This window comes from Drosophila sechellia, chromosome 2L (assembly GCF_004382195.2).
Source record: "Drosophila sechellia strain sech25 chromosome 2L, ASM438219v1, whole genome shotgun sequence".
NCBI lineage: Eukaryota > Metazoa > Arthropoda > Insecta > Diptera > Drosophilidae > Drosophila > Drosophila sechellia.
Window position 1 is genome coordinate 14,954,399 of NC_045949.1, and position 17,768 is coordinate 14,972,166.

General features: G+C 42.3%; 2 protein-coding genes across 4 annotated transcripts; both read right to left on the bottom strand.

Moving 5' to 3' along the window:
• Positions 1 to 587: 587 nt before the first annotated feature.
• LOC6611346 (cullin-3-A) lies at positions 588 to 7,274 on the bottom strand. Of its 3 annotated transcripts, none has more exons than XM_032718675.1 (11): positions 7,101 to 7,274; positions 6,178 to 6,414; positions 4,060 to 4,443; positions 3,236 to 3,997; positions 3,003 to 3,173; positions 2,766 to 2,936; positions 2,589 to 2,703; positions 2,384 to 2,526; positions 2,090 to 2,313; positions 1,890 to 2,028; positions 588 to 1,822 (listed from the first exon to the last, which is right to left on the bottom strand). In XM_032718675.1, the coding sequence occupies exons 2-11, from the start codon at positions 6,235 to 6,237 to the stop codon at positions 1,670 to 1,672; spliced, it is 2,322 nt and encodes a 773-aa protein (XP_032574566.1). In that variant the 5' UTR covers positions 6,238 to 6,414; positions 7,101 to 7,274; the 3' UTR covers positions 588 to 1,669. The 3 variants fall into 3 exon arrangements, with proteins under 3 accessions (XP_032574566.1, XP_032574606.1, XP_032574526.1); XM_032718715.1 differs by lacking the exon at positions 7,101 to 7,274 and adding an exon at positions 6,594 to 6,784; XM_032718635.1 differs by lacking the exons at positions 6,178 to 6,414; positions 7,101 to 7,274 and adding an exon at positions 4,622 to 5,557.
• Positions 7,275 to 9,393: 2,119 nt separating this feature from the next.
• On the bottom strand, positions 9,394 to 10,264 carry LOC6611347 (rutC family protein UK114). The gene is made up of 3 exons (XM_002035857.2): positions 10,123 to 10,264; positions 9,823 to 10,052; positions 9,394 to 9,595 (listed from the first exon to the last, which is right to left on the bottom strand). The coding sequence occupies exons 1-3, from the start codon at positions 10,185 to 10,187 to the stop codon at positions 9,474 to 9,476; spliced, it is 417 nt and encodes a 138-aa protein (XP_002035893.1). The 5' UTR covers positions 10,188 to 10,264; the 3' UTR covers positions 9,394 to 9,473.
• Positions 10,265 to 17,768: the final 7,504 nt, after the last annotated feature.

Consider the following 17,768-nt stretch of genomic DNA (forward strand, 5'->3'; position numbering starts at 1 on the left):
TCGCTCCACGCCAACCGCCAAGAGCGGCTCTCTCGCCAGTTGGGGAACTCGACGGACTCTCAGCGCTTATCAGTGCTTCGCGAATCGAATTGGATCGCTCCGTGTTTACCCAAGAACTTAGCAGTCTGAATTTTTGGCCGGGCTCACGATATACATATGTATCTTACACAATATGCGCAAGTCATCGCTGTTTGCCCAAGTTGCGGTTTCGGTTCTGCCAATTTCGTATAATTGTTAACTCATCCGCTGCGTATTTGCTAAGGGATAAGTTTGTTTGGCCGCATTGATAACTCCTATATGATCGTTCAATGCGGTTACACAATAATATCTGTGAAAAGTGTTACGAACCCAGCTGCAAAAACAACGAATTTAAAGATTAAGAACTAAAAAATTTCGAATGATTCAGAGAAGAATAAAACAAGAATTCAGTCTTGCCCATCCCAAATTTTAAACTATATGTTGAGCTCCAATTGAAAACAATATATTTTTGCAGATTTAAATTGTTACCAAATTCGTTTTATTGTACAGTCGAATAAAAGCATTTCATTGAAAATATTTTAAAATCCTTTTAAAAGATAGACAACAACTGTGTTAACGCTCATTATACGTTTTATTTATATCGATTTCTCTTTTATGTAAGAACAAAATTTATTTACAGTGTTTAGATCGCGTTTGCTTCCGTTTTCTTGCTTTCGGTTCGGCGTTAAACTGTTTTTCAAAATCAATTCAATGTGTCCTACTTAACTCAAATCCATTACAGAAGTGTTGCCTACATACATGTGTATGGCTGGAATTGATTCCACATATCAACTAATAGATACAACTTTCGTACAGATTATCATAATCACTTCACGTTCAACACATGCTGGGGGCGTACACAAAAAATGAAGATAGAGGCATATGAATAGTCATTGCAATCCTTGCGTTCTGTTCACATGGATCTCAAAACGTGGGATGAATGATGAAGCTGGGCATTTATTTGGATTTGGATTTGGATCGGGACAGACACGTATAAATGTACATCAAACGCTCTCTAAAATTCATAATTCATTTATAAATTTATTACTTTAGCTATATTTATAGTTATTAATATTTTTTGCTTAAATTTCTGTTGTTGCTTCTTTACCTTTTACTGAGCTGCTTACAATTAGGGGCTGCATTATGCATTATTATTTCTCTTATCTTGCTTTGCGTACGATTCTTGTGGGTGGATGTGGTGTGGTTGTGGCTCTGAATGGGGTGGTGGTGCAGGTGTGTGTGGTTGTTTGGGCTTACTGCTATACACTTGTTATGCGCAAAGAAATGACCATAAACAGTAATTAGAGAATATCAAGAAATATATTAGAGGGATAATAATTATGGTGGTGCCTTATCCAAAAGCATTTTTAACTGTTGAATTTTGAATGTCAGGCTTACAAAATGGATTGCGAAACGAAATTTCACGATTCGGGGCGCGCACTAATTGATATATTTATGTATTCGGGTTATTGGCTGGCGGTCATCTATATTCGTGGTCAGTATCCGCCATATCAATGCCGCTCGTATGCTCAGGCCATTCTGTCCGAGCTGCAGATTGTTTTTTTTTCTGTTAGAGTGCAAGCCCTGGCGATTTGAAGATGAGTGTGATCCGGATCCTGCTCAAGACGCTCTGCTACTTTTAGTGGGCCACTTAGGCCAAGTAGTTGTACACTTTGCGATCTTCCGGCGATCGTTGCAGATACTCGCGCTCGATGAGGCCCTCAATGCGCTTTTTGATAAACACGGGCGAGGGCAAGAAGCGCGACTTCAGCTGCGACGTCACATCTGATACTAGCAAGTTGTGCTAGGAAAATAAAAACAGGAATCATAGTTAAATCACAATCCAAACAGATAGCAAAACGTATACTTACAGCCAGACGCTTGCGGGCCTTCATTATGCGCACAATAGCCGCTTCGATCTCGTGCTTACGATCCTCGTCGACCTTTCCGCGCGTCTCCTTCCGCTCTGGCTCTGATTCTCCCTTGGCGGCTACCGTTTGTATCTTCACCCTAAAATAGTTTCGATATTATTACCAGGCGTCGTTCCAACTCACTGAAAATTATATCTAACCTGTGGAATTTGGAGTTGAAGGCGTCGTTTACGTAAAACTCATCCGTGGGCTCAATGTCCTTAGTTTTCGTTTTAGAATTCCGTACTAGCAAACGCTGAGCGGGTTTGCCCATGGACAACGATTGTAGTGCTCGGACGAGCTCCCGTTCCGGTATGTCCGTCTCCTGGTGTATGTCATCGTAGGTGAGTACGTCGCGGTTATTAAACAGCAGTAGCACGCACATCTAATTTTGGAATATGAAATATTTGTTTTAGATCAATGAAAGGAGCAAACTAAAAGATGTTTTAGCTTACCTGGTAGGTGGACACTTGCAATATGTGCTTGCGTGTGGTGGTGGGCACCGCACAGCCGCTTGAACTGGAGCTGGGTGCATCTTTATCCTTTTCACTTTCAACTGCCTTGCGGCCATAAAACACAGCGTTGATATAGGCGGTTCCTAATCAAAGGGGTAGGTATAAATACAGATGCTTAAACAAGAATATTATATTAGTAGCTCACCCATTTGTGGCTGTAACGTCAATTGACGTCCTGAGTGCTTATTTAGATAGAAGTTCTTGAAAATGTCAAAGGCTTCACGCGGAGCGGCGGGTATATTGCAGTTCGGAGTTGCTGTCTATAAGGGAAATTGAAGCTAAGTAAACCTATTCACATACTTATGGAACATTTCAAGCTTACCTGTGTGGGCCAAAAACCAGTGGTTAGTATGCGTACCGTTAGCTCCACACCGCCAAGGGATAAATTGTTATTATTTACAAAGTTCTTAAACTCATCCATGATCGTATTGGAGACTGACATATCTTTAAACATCCCCTCTAACTTCGAGGTGAATTGACAGCCGCATTCAGTCTGCAATAATAGAGTTCAAAGCGATGACTAATTATGCTTAGATACCAACTTAACAACTTAACCTACCTTTAGTTTTGATATCATATTCTTCTCGAAATCATCAGAGACTGATTTGTTCAGCAGCAATCTCTTGGCTAAATGCGTCTTGTAATAGCGCTCAAAGACATCTTTCTCCAATAGGAAACGGAAGAGGACCATTGTCTTATCCAAGATGGACTCAATTTCCTGTTCGCTCATCTGTGGACAAGTAATAGACAGGATTAATACATTTCAGAAAGCAAATTATAAATTATACTCACTCCCTTGCCACCCTTTTTCAGTTTGTCATCGATGAATAGCGATAGATACTCCGGGGATTTGTTATTTAGGTTCAAGAAATGTTCAAAATCGGATGAGATGACGTTTTTGAATATGCGATCGTTGGCAAACGAGTGCACCAGAAACTGGTCGAAGCGGTCCTTGAGATCCAGCAAGTTCTGCACGAATGTTATGGGATTCGTGTTGCCGTTTTCTTCTTCCTTAACCAGCATGCGTCCTTGCTCTCGCAGATATGCCGACATTGTGTCCGCTATCACCTTGAGGCCCTCCTCCTTCAGGCGCGAGAAAAGCTTATATGTGCAGGCCAGATCCTCGGTCTTTGAGTTCTTTATCATGTACACCACGCCCGAGTTCTCCATTTCAACAATGGGTCGCATGTGCTTTTTGATCAACTCTTCTTCGACCACGCGCACAATGCGGGGCTCCGTATCCTTATCGAGATACAGCGCTGCCCGGGAAGATTCCTCCGTGATGCGCGCCTCCACTTTCTTGATGTAAACGCCAGCGTTGTTCTCGGCAAGAAAGTTCTGCGACTCGAATTTGTAAAACGCCGCCGATTGCGCAAGGAAGGGCTTTTCAAAGTCCTCTTCGTAGACAGTGCGCGAGTTAATTCCCAGGGTGATCAGCATACTGCAAGCATTCTTGATAGCCAGATGGTTAATGGCTTCGCCATGACGTTCCTCCATCACCATGCCCAGCAACTTCTCTCGCAGGGCCTTTTGAATCTCAGAATAGCGAACCACCTGGTAATGAAAAGGGCGATAAAAATATATTTCCAACGAAATATAAACAAAGATATTCATACCTGATCCCTGAACAAAATTAATCCCAAATTGTACACATTGTCCACCTCGCGCTGCTGCACATAAACTCTATCCATGTACATGAGTATGTCGCGGATCATCACCATAGATGTCTGGTGGTCTGTCCAGGCCTGGTTTAACTTGGGTAGGAAATTGCTGTGCAAAGCCTCCAGCACGTCCGCCCGCACCTTGTGCTCCAGGTGCTCTGAGACGACCTCCCTCAGACCGTAATACAGTCTATTGCCGTGCTTGTGCAGCACCATGTTGTACGCATTCCGGTAGAGCTGTTCAAACGACAGTCCGGAGTTGTTCTTTTTCTGTATCTCCTGGATGGCATTCTTTAAGCTGGCCCAAATGGTCTCCACGTACTTCTCGTCCATGGAGGCCTGGAAGAGAAATGGAAGATTATCAGCTTGGATAGTTAAGAACTAATTTTTTCAGGGATTAAAACTTGTAAATATGCATAATGTAATGTAAGATTATAGGGATCTTCTTAAGAATTTCGCTTCTTAGCAACACTACTAAAAGTTAAAATCCCTGGTTTTTATCAGATGGTTGGCTAACATTGAAGGCCCTTCGCTTGTACTCCGGCAGCCATAGTGGGTACTTCCGTGCTATTTCCTTAAAACGTTTTTCTGTACTTTCTGCGCTCGCTGCAGCGGAGGTTGATGGCCCAGAGGTGCTTGCACTAGGTTCAGTTTTAACGACAGCTGGAGCAGCAGGAGCTGTATCTGGCATGGAAAGTGGCGTCGGCGTGAGTGGGTAGTTAGTATTAGTTCTGTTATCAGCCCGAACTCTGCCACCGCTGGCGGCAAGGTGATAACTGCGCCGCGAGGCAGAAGCTAATCCCTGCGAGGACAATCGATGCTGGGACTGCTGGTGTTGCAGCATTGAGGAGGCGTTGGGCACATTGATGTTCATGCTTCGCGCCTGATGCTGCTGTCCAAGAACGCTTTGCCTTGCAATCCGGCAAGGCACGGCAGAGTCCACATTACCGACAGTTGCGCCATTGAAGTTGTTGGAGCCGGCCACCATGCGATTGTGGTAGCGGCCGTTGGCGTTGAGGTTGTTCAGTGGCTCCGGCTGCTGTTGGCGGGGATCGCGGCCTTGCATGAGATTGCTACGCTGGTCCAGCTCACTCGTCCTGTGCCGGTAGTGGCTCCTCTCTTCGTCACTGAGTGCCAGAGAGCAAGGGGCTGGATAATAGCCCGCTGCTGAAGCCGGTGCCTTGCGGTACCGCCTTTGGTTTGACGACTTAATGATGATGGCCTCAATGTCACATCCGCCGCGCGGTTCTGCTACTCCTGGTCCGCTGCTCCTCCTCCTCCTCTGTGCTCCGTACTCCGGCCAGAGTTCTACTCGCGATTCGGGTCTCGCCCTTCACCCTGCTCTCCACATACAGGTGTTCACAGTCTTTTCGTGTGTGTTGTTGGTCAACAATAATTTCTCGAAAACTACGATTGAATTCGTTGTAACTTAAAAACTAAAATGTGTGTTGAAAATTCCCCTGGCCCCGGTTGGTGTTTTGATGTTTTTATTTGTTTTTGATTTTTGTTTTTTGCTTTTCTTGTCGCCTGACATTTTGTAGGGAGAAATCGCTTAACCTGTGAATCTGCTAATTGTTTTATAAAAATTATCTAACTCTTAATACCCGCAAATGGCATTATCTTATCGAAACATTTTGCAAGTTCACGCTGTGATCGACAGATTTTTCAGTGCAACTCTCATCTAGTGTCAGAGCTATAAAACTGCAAAGCGAGTAACGTGGGTTTCCAATTGATTATATCACGTTTTTCAAATTCCTTCGCAAATTGCAACTAGGACTGTATAACGTAAAGCAAATAACTCAACCTTCTCAAACACTTCAACGTAAAACTTTGAAGAAGTTTGGCATAATCTAGGATTATACAAATTGCTGTGGAAAGTATTTCATTCTATCCCCATTAAATTCTTTCTTAATAGTGATTTCTTGGGTTTGAGCTTAAAATGAAAATGTTTTTACAATTTGTGGTTTAAGTTTGTATTAGTTTCGGTGTTGTCAGATAATAGATAATCTCATATCAGTTCGCTCTTAAGAGTGTGTATCGTGGTTTCAACGATGCTCCATTGTGGGTTCTTACCGGAAAGGCCCGAATGCGCATTTTGCCCTCCTTCTTGGGAGGATTTCCCCGAAGATTCATGCTTTGCAAGCGTCGGCACTGCTCCTCCACTTTATTGGCGGTTGACTCCGGAGCAGGAAGCTGCAAGAAGAGCAGGTGCTTCTCCGACTTTTCCGATGACGGAACCTGCTTTCCTCGGCGGCAATCAATGGTTCACACAAAGAGAGCACAGTTATCCTGGGTTATCCTTGTGTTATCCTGAAAGATAAGTAGAGGTGAATGGATTAGTTCTATCACAGATCTCCCAGCATGTTTACACGACAATCCGCGTAGGGTGGTGCCGAGATGAGCATTTTGGTTTCGTATATTTGTGCAAACATTCCACGCAAATGTTAGGGTGTCAAGCGCGATGTACACAAGCAGACGCGTGTACATACATATATATATGCCCGTGTGTGTATGTCTATTTGGGGAAGCGGCTGGTTTTATTCGCGAATAGTTTGCAATTGCGGATATATCCCGGGATACCAATCCGCCGTACTGCGCCGTCACTTCCTTTGTCGCCGCCTATATCGCAGATATCGGATATATGTGCATGTACATTGATTCGCTGGCCCATCCGATCTCTCTGCGTGAAAGAAACGGTGAAAAAAACTCACACGGCGACAATATAATTGTTATGTACATATACGTGCAATTAATACAAGAACCGTTGTTTTCGCACGCACTTCCGACCGATGATCGATAAATCTACGTCCCGGGAATGTGCATTCAATTGGTAGACGTTATCGAGCCAATGCTTCTATTTTCACTTTGTTGCTTTCTTTATTGTCTTAACGATTCTTCTATTTCACTTTGTCATGGAAAAGACGGGTTACATATGTGTGTGCGTGTGGGTGCCTGCCCGTCTCACGGGCTACGCTTGTGTGCGTATGTTTTTGTACCTGGCCTTTCGAAACGGCTTTCCACTGCGTTTCGCACAATTTGCACTCTAACTAAATATATTTTACCGGTGCGAATGCATTAGTAAAGTCACTACTATTATATAGCTTAATTTGTTTCTTTTTTAAACGTTTACGTGCATTTCATATTGATTGTAGGTTTTAATAGGGATGGGCGACAGAAGTAGAATTGTTGTTGTTTTTCGAGGCGAATGGTAATAGCTATCGATAGTACTTCTCCATTGGTCGATAGTTCCAAATCCAAAATGAATAGGAAAGAAACTGACTTGGCGTCGCAAGCAATTTGGGGAGAATTTAGTTAGTTTTTATTTAATTTATTAAAGAAAAATTATATTTAAAAGAAAATAAAAGTGAATTTTTACGATGCTTGCATCACAAGCAGAAGCATAAGGATTATTTTCAATTATTATTGATTTCTTTATTTATATTAATTTAATTGTGTTATTTTATTTTAGATTGTATGTCTATTAATTTTATATTTATAAGGTTCATTACTATTACAAATATATTAAAATTTTATTTCATCATAATTTATATAACTTAATTTTTCCCATCACTAGCTAACAGTGTTGCAAAATTCGTGTTGCTCTCTGTGAATGGTAGTATTTTAAAATGAAAGCCTTAAAGTATGCTGTATTTTCAGTAGGCGCTGGACTTTAAAATTCAGTTAGCCCATTTATAAATTTTGTAATACAGATAACAATAGTTAACTATAACTATGTAAGTGCCAAAAACAAAATGATTGATTGGATTTTCCGTGTGTCTGAATATAAATAAACTGTTAAGATTTGAGGTTTTTGAGATATAAGAATATTTCATTGGACTATGAACACAAAATTTTATCAATAAACGCATGTTTAAAAGAGTAGTAATTTTAAAAAATACACGTAGAAAAGTTTTGAAGTCTGACTGCGAGAGTGAAAGCTCAGCTGAAGAACTAATTACCCTGCGACAAGGTCTCGGCATTCGGTTAATAATTTAATTATGACAACTTGCAACAGGCGAAAAACATATGTAAACGGATATTCAGCGATGGCTACCGCATGTGGCTTTCTTAATTGCCCATCGATGACCAATGCCTTTAGTACTCCCTTGGCCGGATAAGCAAATTGGCAAAAATGTGCAACAGAATTGCGAGTTTAATTTGGGCATAAACCTTTGAGCCGTGCGTGTAAATTATGCGCACTTTCACCGAGGAGCCCTTTGCGGCTTCATTTGTCGTGCGTCGAAATTAATTAGCCGCACTTCAAGTTCCCTTCTGCGTAGGTGTTCCTCCGATGTCGTCAGCTCAGCCGTATTTATTACCATTTATGCACGACTGTCTGTTTGGCTGATGCGCCGCGAATTAATTACACTATGGGGCACAGTCAAATCAACATGGATGTTGCACGCTGCGGGTGCGGGTGCGACTGCAAATGCAGCACAATGTTGCTGCAAAATGAATGGTTCGCTGGGCTGGTGCAGTTGGGGCAATAGTCGCGGCCATATAGCAACATAAGCACCGCATAATCGTGCCTCATCGCAACCACTCATATTCACACCAGGCACTCGCTGCAACAAGGACAATAAATCATCGAAAGGCAGCCGAGTGCAGACAAATTCACTGAAATTTAAATAAAAATCAAAACAAATGCTAGACAAAACACGAGTCCGGGAGTCGCGGTCCGTAAAAGGCGAAAAGAGCCTGAAAGGCAGCCGCATCAATATGGAGCATACACTGCAAACAATAAGGGGTGGCAACAAAAATGGAAGATGCACGTACAACTGCATTAATAATCAAAACTTTATTTGATGGCCAATACTTACGCTTCTTACTTACGATTGTTTTTTAACCAATTTATATTATATTATATTTTATATTTTCTGCAGTGCATGGGTAATGTCCTACAACAGCAACAACAGCGCAAAGTCGGTATTATGAATAACTTTTAAATTTGAATGTGAAATAATCGCTTTGTCTGAGCGGGCTACCGTTAGCAACATGCTGCTCTTGCAAGTGTTGCTGGTGCTGCAGTGGCTGCTGTTGCTGCCAGTGATTTATGCAGCAACATTTGATGAAATATAATACAAAAGGCGCACAGCAGCCGCAGCAACAACAAAGATAAATTGCCGCACGCTAAATTGTAAGCTATATAAGGTTTAAATGCAAAGTGTGTTGTCCGTAGCCTGTTGCACGTTGCATGTTGCATGCTGTTGCTCGCCGCTCGGCTGCTGCATGTTGCAACAAATGTTGCTCGGCATTTATGGCTTCATTTGACAACAGTATTGAAATCACTACGTTTTCCAGCACTTTTCCTACGCTTTTCTTTTTATTCACTTGGCTCTACTTTCTCACAATTTACTGGGCATTAGTTGCTATTGCACGGTTTTTGTCTCCACGGATCCGGTCAAGGCAATGCACTCGATCTCCACCAGAGCATCCATTGGCAGCTTGGCCACCTGGAAACAGCTGCGGGCCGGGAAATCCTTATTGAACACTGAAACGGCAGATAAGGAAACATAAAGCATATACATAGTTGTTTTTGGAAATATAGTATAGCTGTCATAAAGTGTTTACAGCAAACAATAAATGGGCGATAAGGCGCTAACGATGCCGATTGCCTTATCAGGCGATTGCGATCAAAAGGCCGGTGTATACAGTAGGTATTGCATTATAAACGACGCTTATAAATAGTGCTTAGTATTCACAAAACCTAGTACTCACCCCGTTTGTAGACCTCATTGACGGCCCCGAAATCGTTGAGATCCTTCAAGAACACAGTGTTCTTGACAACTTTGTCCACTCCAGAATCGGCGGCCTTCAGAACAGCCTCCAGATTCTCCAGCGCCTTCTCCGCTTGCTCAGTGGGTCCTCCAGGAACCAGCTTCATGGTGTCCTTGTCCAGACCCAGACATCCGGACACATAAACAGTACGATCGGCCACCACAGCCTGGCTACATAATGGTTAATCACAATGAAATAGGAGGTGTGCCCATCAGCTTTCACAGGTAATTGTTTTCTTACTTGTAGGGAGCCACTGGCTTGGCAGCATTTGCAGTGCTGATAAGTTTCCTCACAATCGTCGACATTTTGATCTCGAATACGATACTATATAGTGGCAAAAAGCAAAGTCAATTGCAGCTGCTGGAAGTGAACTGATCGAAAGCTTTGACTTGCGTTCAACAAGTTGCTTTTGTTATCAGCTTTTACTTTTCACAAGCTCATTCGCTTTTTCTCGCGCAAACAGGTGCAATCAGCTGATTTGATGAACGAACAGCTGTTCAATGGATCTGTTATCATAATGTTAATATAATGTCAAATATAATGCTTATTCTCTTGAAAATGTAAAATATTCGGGTATATGATGTAAAAATTATAATAATAATTATAAATTGCGATTGCAAAAACAGATATTTGTCTTATTTTTGCTTTCAGTGAAACCGGACAGAATTATTAATACATTAAGTTAACTCAGCTTCTTTAATATCTTAATTAACATTTTTCTGTGGAATTTATAATTCCCGACCTGCGGAAATTTGGGTCGCACCCGCTTTCTCTAGCTGGCTGTTTTTGTTTTTGGCCAGCCGATATTTGATTTAACGCCATGAAAAATGCATGCCATGTCACTTAGCCACGCCCATCTGAGCCGCCCCGACTAATTATTTATTATTTGGCAATTGCTGTCTGTCAGTCGCTGTCAGCCGGGCCAAAAAGGCAGAAAGAAAGCCAGAATCTTTACGCATGCCAAAAGTACCGAAAAAAAAGATGGAAAACACTCTGTAATTATATGAAGAAGATGGGCCAGATCCTGAAATGTGGCAAAGGGTCTTAATCCCAGACTGAAAGCTGCACCCAACCCCAACTGCAGCGTGCAGCATGCAGCGTAGGTGCAACCTCAGAGCAAAGAGAACACGCCCAGCAAAACGCCGCCTCAAGATTGATTGCAGACGCTTTGTTGTTTCTGTAGCTCGAGCACTGAAAAAAACACTTACTCACTTTCCTATAAACCACAATAAGACATTCTTAAGACATTTTTAAAAATTAACGTAATATTTTCTCATTAATTTTATTTTTAAAATTAAATGCAGATTATATACCTAAAATGTTGAAATGTAAAAATTGATCACATGTAAGTGATATAATGCAGAAAATATCCTTCAGAAAGCTTCTTTTGTAAAAATATTCTTTTAAGATATATTTTTACAGTGCCTTGATGTTGCAGCCATCCCACGAAGTTGCAACGGATTGCTGAAAGAAATTTCTTTCGGCTGGCTTTGCCCGAAGCATTTTGATGTCGCATTTTAGTGCATTAATTACTTTATGATCCACTTTATGGGCATAAAATATGCAAGTTCCAAAATCGGGGTAAAAGCAATTTCCAAGAGGCATCTTCGTGGGTGTTGCAGTGCTTGGTTTTCGCTTCTCTCTTTTGAGAGTCAACAAAATCAACATTGATATTAATTAGCCGCAGCCGGTATTGATTTATACACACAATTTACTTTGTTTAATGATGGCCCCTGGCCTGGGCAAACAATTTTACATTAAATGCTTTAATAAATAAAGCTCTAAATAAGCCAAACGGCAACGAGAAGATGCCATATGCCATATAATTACCGGCCCAATAATAAATTGCCCCTGAGTTGCAGCAATGCAAAGGTGTGCATTAAGAAAGGGCCGCACCAGAACCAGATTTTGAGCCCCAATCTCAAAAACTCAAGGATCCCAGAACACTGCAGATATGGGAGCAAGTTGCTCGATATTTATGGCACTTGTTGGAGGAGTTGCAAAGCCACAATCCCATGTCGATGTTATTGCAGGTGCGGATTTTTGACTTAAAGAGGGTAAATGTTTCTTTTTAGGTTCATGAACCTCACTAAAGGTAAAATAAAAACGTAGTTAAATATATGTGTTAAGCCAGTAACAAGGCGCGTATGCTAAAGATACATTTGACAACTTTAAGATATTATTTTTTTGGCAAACTCATAGAACTGCCATTGAACACAGCTTGAAAGAAGAGACCGCACCTGAAGACAAAAGATTCTCCAGTTGCGAACCAATCAACTTTCCCTTTCCACTTGACATACTCCTGCAGATGGCTCCCCATCATTTTGTGGCTGCCATTTTTTATTGGCTCAAATAACTTCATTTGTTTAAGGCTTTATTGGAGCGCCGCTGGCTAAAAGCGATGCTGGGACAGGTCTCTCCATGGCGCAAATTACAACGATTTCTCAGACGACCAAGGAGCTGCGACTACCGTCACTTGCCCGGTTGGTCTGGTTATTGGATACTCTATAATTTGCATGTGATTTTTATGGCTTGCTCGATTTTCATGCTAAGTTATTTGATTTTAATTTGCTGCGTAATTGCCGGGCTTCGACGTCAGTTGTTTGGCCAGAGGAGGCAGGAGGAGCTGCCCCAACTGGTAGCCACGTTGTCTAGGTTCACCTTCCTGCCCATTAACCGGCAGATTTATGTTTATGGCACTATTGACGCGACTAATCCCAAACACCACCATGTTGGGCTCAATTTCTTGGAATCGGAATGGAGGCAGTTTATCCAAAAGTGGGTGGACCGAATCGAAACTCAAGGACGATCCGTGAAGAAACTCACCCAGTAAGTAGCAGGGTAATTGCAAGGGAGCCAAAACTGAAATATGTGCGCTATATTATAGTCTTGCCAATAAGGATTTGTGCTCTTAATGATGTTTGAATCTGTCGTAAACGGAAATATACACTTCACTTTCAAGCTGATTATATAAGAAAAGCCTAAAGGTTGAAAGCCACTGGAATTGCCTCCTGATTTATTCGCTCATTAAAAAAATTAAAGCCCAGTGGAGTTGATAAGCATATTTAATGATTTTCTAATACTTTTCCTTCACTATATAATATTTAGTAGTTACTTTTACTATTATTATGTTCAAATATAGTGCAAATAAACCAGGCCATAAACAATTGTTAATATGAGTGCTATTACTTGCAAATTTCCCAACCGCATTGCTACCTTTCCATTGGCTTTTTACCAACTCATTTCGAATCGCTCATATCCACAACGCCCACGTTGGATGATCTGTCAGAGGTTCCTCTCTACCGGCTTTAATTACCGTCCCGATTCCGCCACCCACTTAGCTCCGATCTCTGGCGATGCAATGGGCAAAACTCCACAGGATATGACCAATGGAGTTGACATGCAACTGCCAAAAACGCTGCTCTGGAAAAATGTTACTTGGTCGCGCAAGTGAAAATTGCACTTATACTCGTTGTGTGTGTGCGCTGCATTTTCGTTAATTTGCAATGCAAAATAACTGCACGATCCACGGCCGATCCAGATCCACGGGCCGGGGCACACGCCCTAAACGCCACAAATGAAAACTAATGATTTTCACTTTATAACTGCAATGGTTGGGAGGGCAAGGTGGAGTTGGCTCACGCAAAACTTGCCGCACGGAAGCGAATGGGATTGCGGGCTATGGGTTGAGTTGCTCTGGGCTTGCATGGAAAATTTGAAATTTAATCGCTGGCAATTAATTTCGTCCAAATGCAGTGAAAAGCGTTTCACAGAAGCGTGCGGGCAGGGGCGGGGCAGGGGGAGGGCAGGGGCGTAGTGGGTGGGGCTAGGACTGGCGCCCCCACAGTTGCAGCAGCTGCACCGCCCGCTGAGCGTCGAGGTGGGTCAGTCGCATGTCCACCTGTATCGATTGGGAGCAGCAGCCGCCACGGGAGCAGATGCACTGCAAACAAAACTACATGGAACAGAAGTTAATTCACAAAGATTAGATTATATATTATCTAAAAATCAGGGGTAGATTGAAAAGTCCTTTCCTTGATAACAAAAAGGTGTTTGATAAGAAATATACTAGAATATAATGAGATATATTATATTATATTAGCTGATTATTTCTTTAAATTACCTTTCAAATTTTAATGAATTGCATTGAATTTTTCCAAGGTGCATCCAGCTCAGTTGGAGCGGCATCTGTGTGGTCCGCGGGGTCCATCGGATCTCCAGTCCTGAGTCTTGAGTCTACCCAGCTCGATGACAAACGAACGTTCAGCATCCAGTGCTCGGCACCGGACATTCAACATTCGCATTCAACATTCGGCATCCAACATTCAACATCCAGCATTCGACATTTGGCAAGTGGTCAACCGCTCAACGTCGCAGTCGGTGGGCAGGAAAATTGAAAAATTAACAAGTAAGAAATGTGCAATTAAAGTGGGCTAGTCCCGTCCCGTTCCCCACATTACCTACCCCACCAACCAGTGGGTAATTCGAGTACCTAGATCTGCTCCTCCAATTCCCTCGGAAGTCTAGGAAAGTGAGGATGACAACGACTGGGACAACGATGTCTACACCTGAGCTGCAGATACCAAGGGGCAAGAGGCGAATTATTAATCTACTTTTAATTGCAGCCACCCGGAGGAGCTTCTTAGCCGAAGGTACTAGGTACTTGTTGTGGCACTTAGCTCCACCCCGAGATCAGGCACCATTGATTAATGTGCGCCAATTGTGAAATAAATGTTTGTGTGTCGGAATCTTCGGCTGCTGGCCCGTCTTGCTACCTAATTGAATTATTGGCAGGGGCAAATTTGTGGCAGACACATATTCATATTCGCATTCACGTACGCGCTCCGCAAAGTGGGCGTGGCAGCCTGCCTTATTGATTGTTGTTTGCTCAAAGGCGGAGTGGGTTTTTAACCACTAATAATATTGGGACAGGAGGAGCGTGGAGACGCGTGGCGAGATGGGAAATCTGGGAAACAAAAGGAATTCTGTAGCTCTGGAATTCGTAATTTTTAAAATCCGAATGATTCATAATGAAACTAGTTTTTAAATATATAATATTTTTGATACTAAGTTCATATAATAATAAAGTAATATAAATTCATAACAAATAGATTTCCAATTTGATTCAAGGAGCAACTAATAATTTGTTGCAGCATCACGTGTGCCCCACCTGGGTGAAAACCATTAGGCGAGCATGCAGCCCAACAGACATCTGATTGCATCACATGACCCAGTTCGATCATATTTTCGAACACAAATATTGACTTACCATATTTTTTTTTCCATTTTACTGGATTTTCACCCACTTTGCCTTTGGCCTCGACATGATCTCGTCCGGCAAAGTGGCACACTTGGAGTCGTAGTTGCAGTTTTCCAACTGGGAAATGCAATTGCAGCAAATTGGCCAGCAACAAAAAGGCAAAAACATGGCAAAAACAACCACAATAAGCAACAATGTACAACGAGGTCAGACTAGGGCGATGGCGTCGATGTCGATGGGTCCATGGGATGCGAGTCGCCAGTTGTTGCTCCTCCTGGCCATGTTCTCCCTAATGTCAACTCATATTGTCCGCGGTGGGAGGAAGGCGATGCTGGCGGTTTTGGCCTACTTGGCAGCCAAAAAGCAGACACACTGAGAAAATATTTCAATGCGATTAATATTTAAGGTAAGATAAGTAGTTACCTTTCGTTTGAAGTTAAATAAGAATAACCATGACTTGAATTCTCAAGTGCATCAAGCGAAAAAAATTGCGTTTGCATTCGCATTGCCGGAGGTGGTGTCACTGAGCAAACAGACACCAACTTTGCATTCGGTTCTGCTCTTCTCAATTTGGCAGTCCTGGCCAAAATGCTATAAACTTGGCCATAAACACAACAATTGAATGGGCCGCCGCTGAAGGACAGAACAAATGTATATTTCGGATGGATGCGAGTATTCAGGGCGTTGCCGGAGCTGTTGGCTGAGCCGTGGTCCCCGTTCATGGGACTCATCCCCGCCCAACTCCCCCTCGATGACCAATTGATAACAGCCGAAATAAAGGGAAACTCGAAGCTCCGAAGGCGACATGCATCTGCAGTTGGGTCCAAGTATCTGTACTCCGCCTTCGCCAGCCTCTTGTAGCTGTCACTGGGTGCAGAAAAAGAAAACGACGGAAAAAATTCATTAAATTGAAAAAAGGGTACCAAGTGCAAAAGGTTACAGGTAGAGCCAGCGCACACAAAAAACAAACGAACCGAGGAAAGGGTTAAAAAACAAAACACAATAAGCGAAATGAAGTAAGCGCGAAAATTATTGCCTCTATGGCGGAAGATTTCATGCTCTTACCAGAAAAGTTTAGAAAATTAAATTATTTTTCTGTACACAAGAAATGTAATGTTTGTTATGTTGATAGTAATATCATTTAAATTGCGATTTTTTTAAATCTATTTCACATATTACTGGAATTGTAAGCCAGATTCAAGTTGGCCAAAAGCAACAAAACCAGCAGCAGTGAAAAGAAACACCAACGAAACTGAGAAATAAATCTGACAAAAGTTTTTCAGTCGCAGCTTTGACTTTAGAATGGTCCGATGTCCAATGATGAAGTGATTTCCAGGGGCGGGGGCGCTGGCTTTTTCCCAAAGGGGTGAGGATTCAGAGGATCTGAAGCTGGCGGGGGGGAACTTGCAACTTGAAGCCGGTGGAGCGACTTTAATGCGCACGCGCTGCCTGCCACTTAACGAGCGGCGGCTACAAGGAAAGAAAGCTCCTGCTGCCTTCGAGGGCGTTGTAAGATCTCCTCGACGGTTGCGGAAAAAAATCCACAAAAAAAAAGGGAAAAAGAGGTGACAAAGTCACGAAATTCTTGTCAATTTTCAACTACAGACCAATTTGTTTGTCTTCTCCCGGTTGCAAGAAAACAGGAGGAAAAAAAACGAACCGCAAGGAAACTAGGAAAAAAGCATCGTGACAAATCAAGCTACCAAAATTGGAAGCCAACTCTGCGGCTAGAAGAGTCTGAAGTTGGCTGCCCCGGGGCAATCGACCCATATTAATAACTTTTTCCCAGCCCAATTCTTCTCTCCAGCTGCCTCAGTTTTCCGCACAGTTTTCTCACATGGCCGATTTTGGCCGGCCATAAAGCCAAATGAAATCGTCTTGGCTAAGTGATTTCCCCAGTTCCCGGCCATATATAGCCGATTGATTGCTCCACTAAGCGACGATTCTTGCCCAAGGCGGCAAAACACTCTTGGATCTTCGATGTGCTATTGGTTTCAATCCCTCGACCATATCAAACAAAATAATTTGTGCAACACTTGCGGCACAATAAATTTCAATTACAAACGATCTAAAGCGCTTTTACTGCCACCAGAATTTGATTTTGATGTAATGGTTACTGCTCACGTGTGGGAGGTGTGAATGTATATGGATTTTTCTAGACCAAATATGGCTAAAACCGCTGTTGGGCCCAGATTTCACAAGCAAATATTTGGCATTTTTCGTACAGAGGAAAATAAACTAAGATTATGCTGTATTGATTTTAATATATACAAAATTTTACATATACCTAATAAAAGTAAAGTGGGCATTGAAATTATAATATTTGTTATTAGTGATGTTTTAAGGCTGTTTGCATATTTTTTTCAGTGTTCATTGCAATTGCTTGAGTGAAATATTTTTTTAGAAAGTTCCCAATTGATCTGAAAGAGGTTTCCACTTCGCGGGGAACATGAAAAATCAATCATGTCAGGATGGGAATAAGATGTTGACAACGGGGCAGATCAAAAGCCGGATCGGAAACATTATGGCCACATTGTGTAAGCTGAACTGAACTGGCTAGCTTGGCTAGCAGAAATGCGTAACCCAGATGGGTATGACAAATCCACCAAATCCGATCCAATTCTGA

Excerpts from the sequence above, each read along its gene's own strand:
- LOC6611347 (XM_002035857.2), bottom strand. The coding sequence starts at position 10,187 with ATGTCGACGATTGTGAGGAAACTTATCAGCACTGCAAATGCTGCCAAG. Across the intron at positions 10,053-10,122 it reads AAGCCAGTGGCTCCCTACAA|CCAGGCTGTGGTGGCCGATC; the intron begins GTAAGAAAACAA and ends ACCATTATGTAG. Across the intron at positions 9,596-9,822 it reads CAATGAGGTCTACAAACGGG|TGTTCAATAAGGATTTCCCG; the intron begins GTGAGTACTAGG and ends CTGCCGTTTCAG.
- LOC6611346 (XM_032718635.1), bottom strand. The coding sequence starts at position 5,170 with ATGCAAGGCCGCGATCCCCGCCAACAGCAGCCGGAGCCACTGAACAAC. Across the intron at positions 3,174-3,235 it reads TGAAAAAGGGTGGCAAGGGA|ATGAGCGAACAGGAAATTGA; the intron begins GTGAGTATAATT and ends ACTTGTCCACAG. Across the intron at positions 1,823-1,889 it reads AGGCCCGCAAGCGTCTGGCT|CACAACTTGCTAGTATCAGA; the intron begins GTAAGTATACGT and ends TTATTTTCCTAG.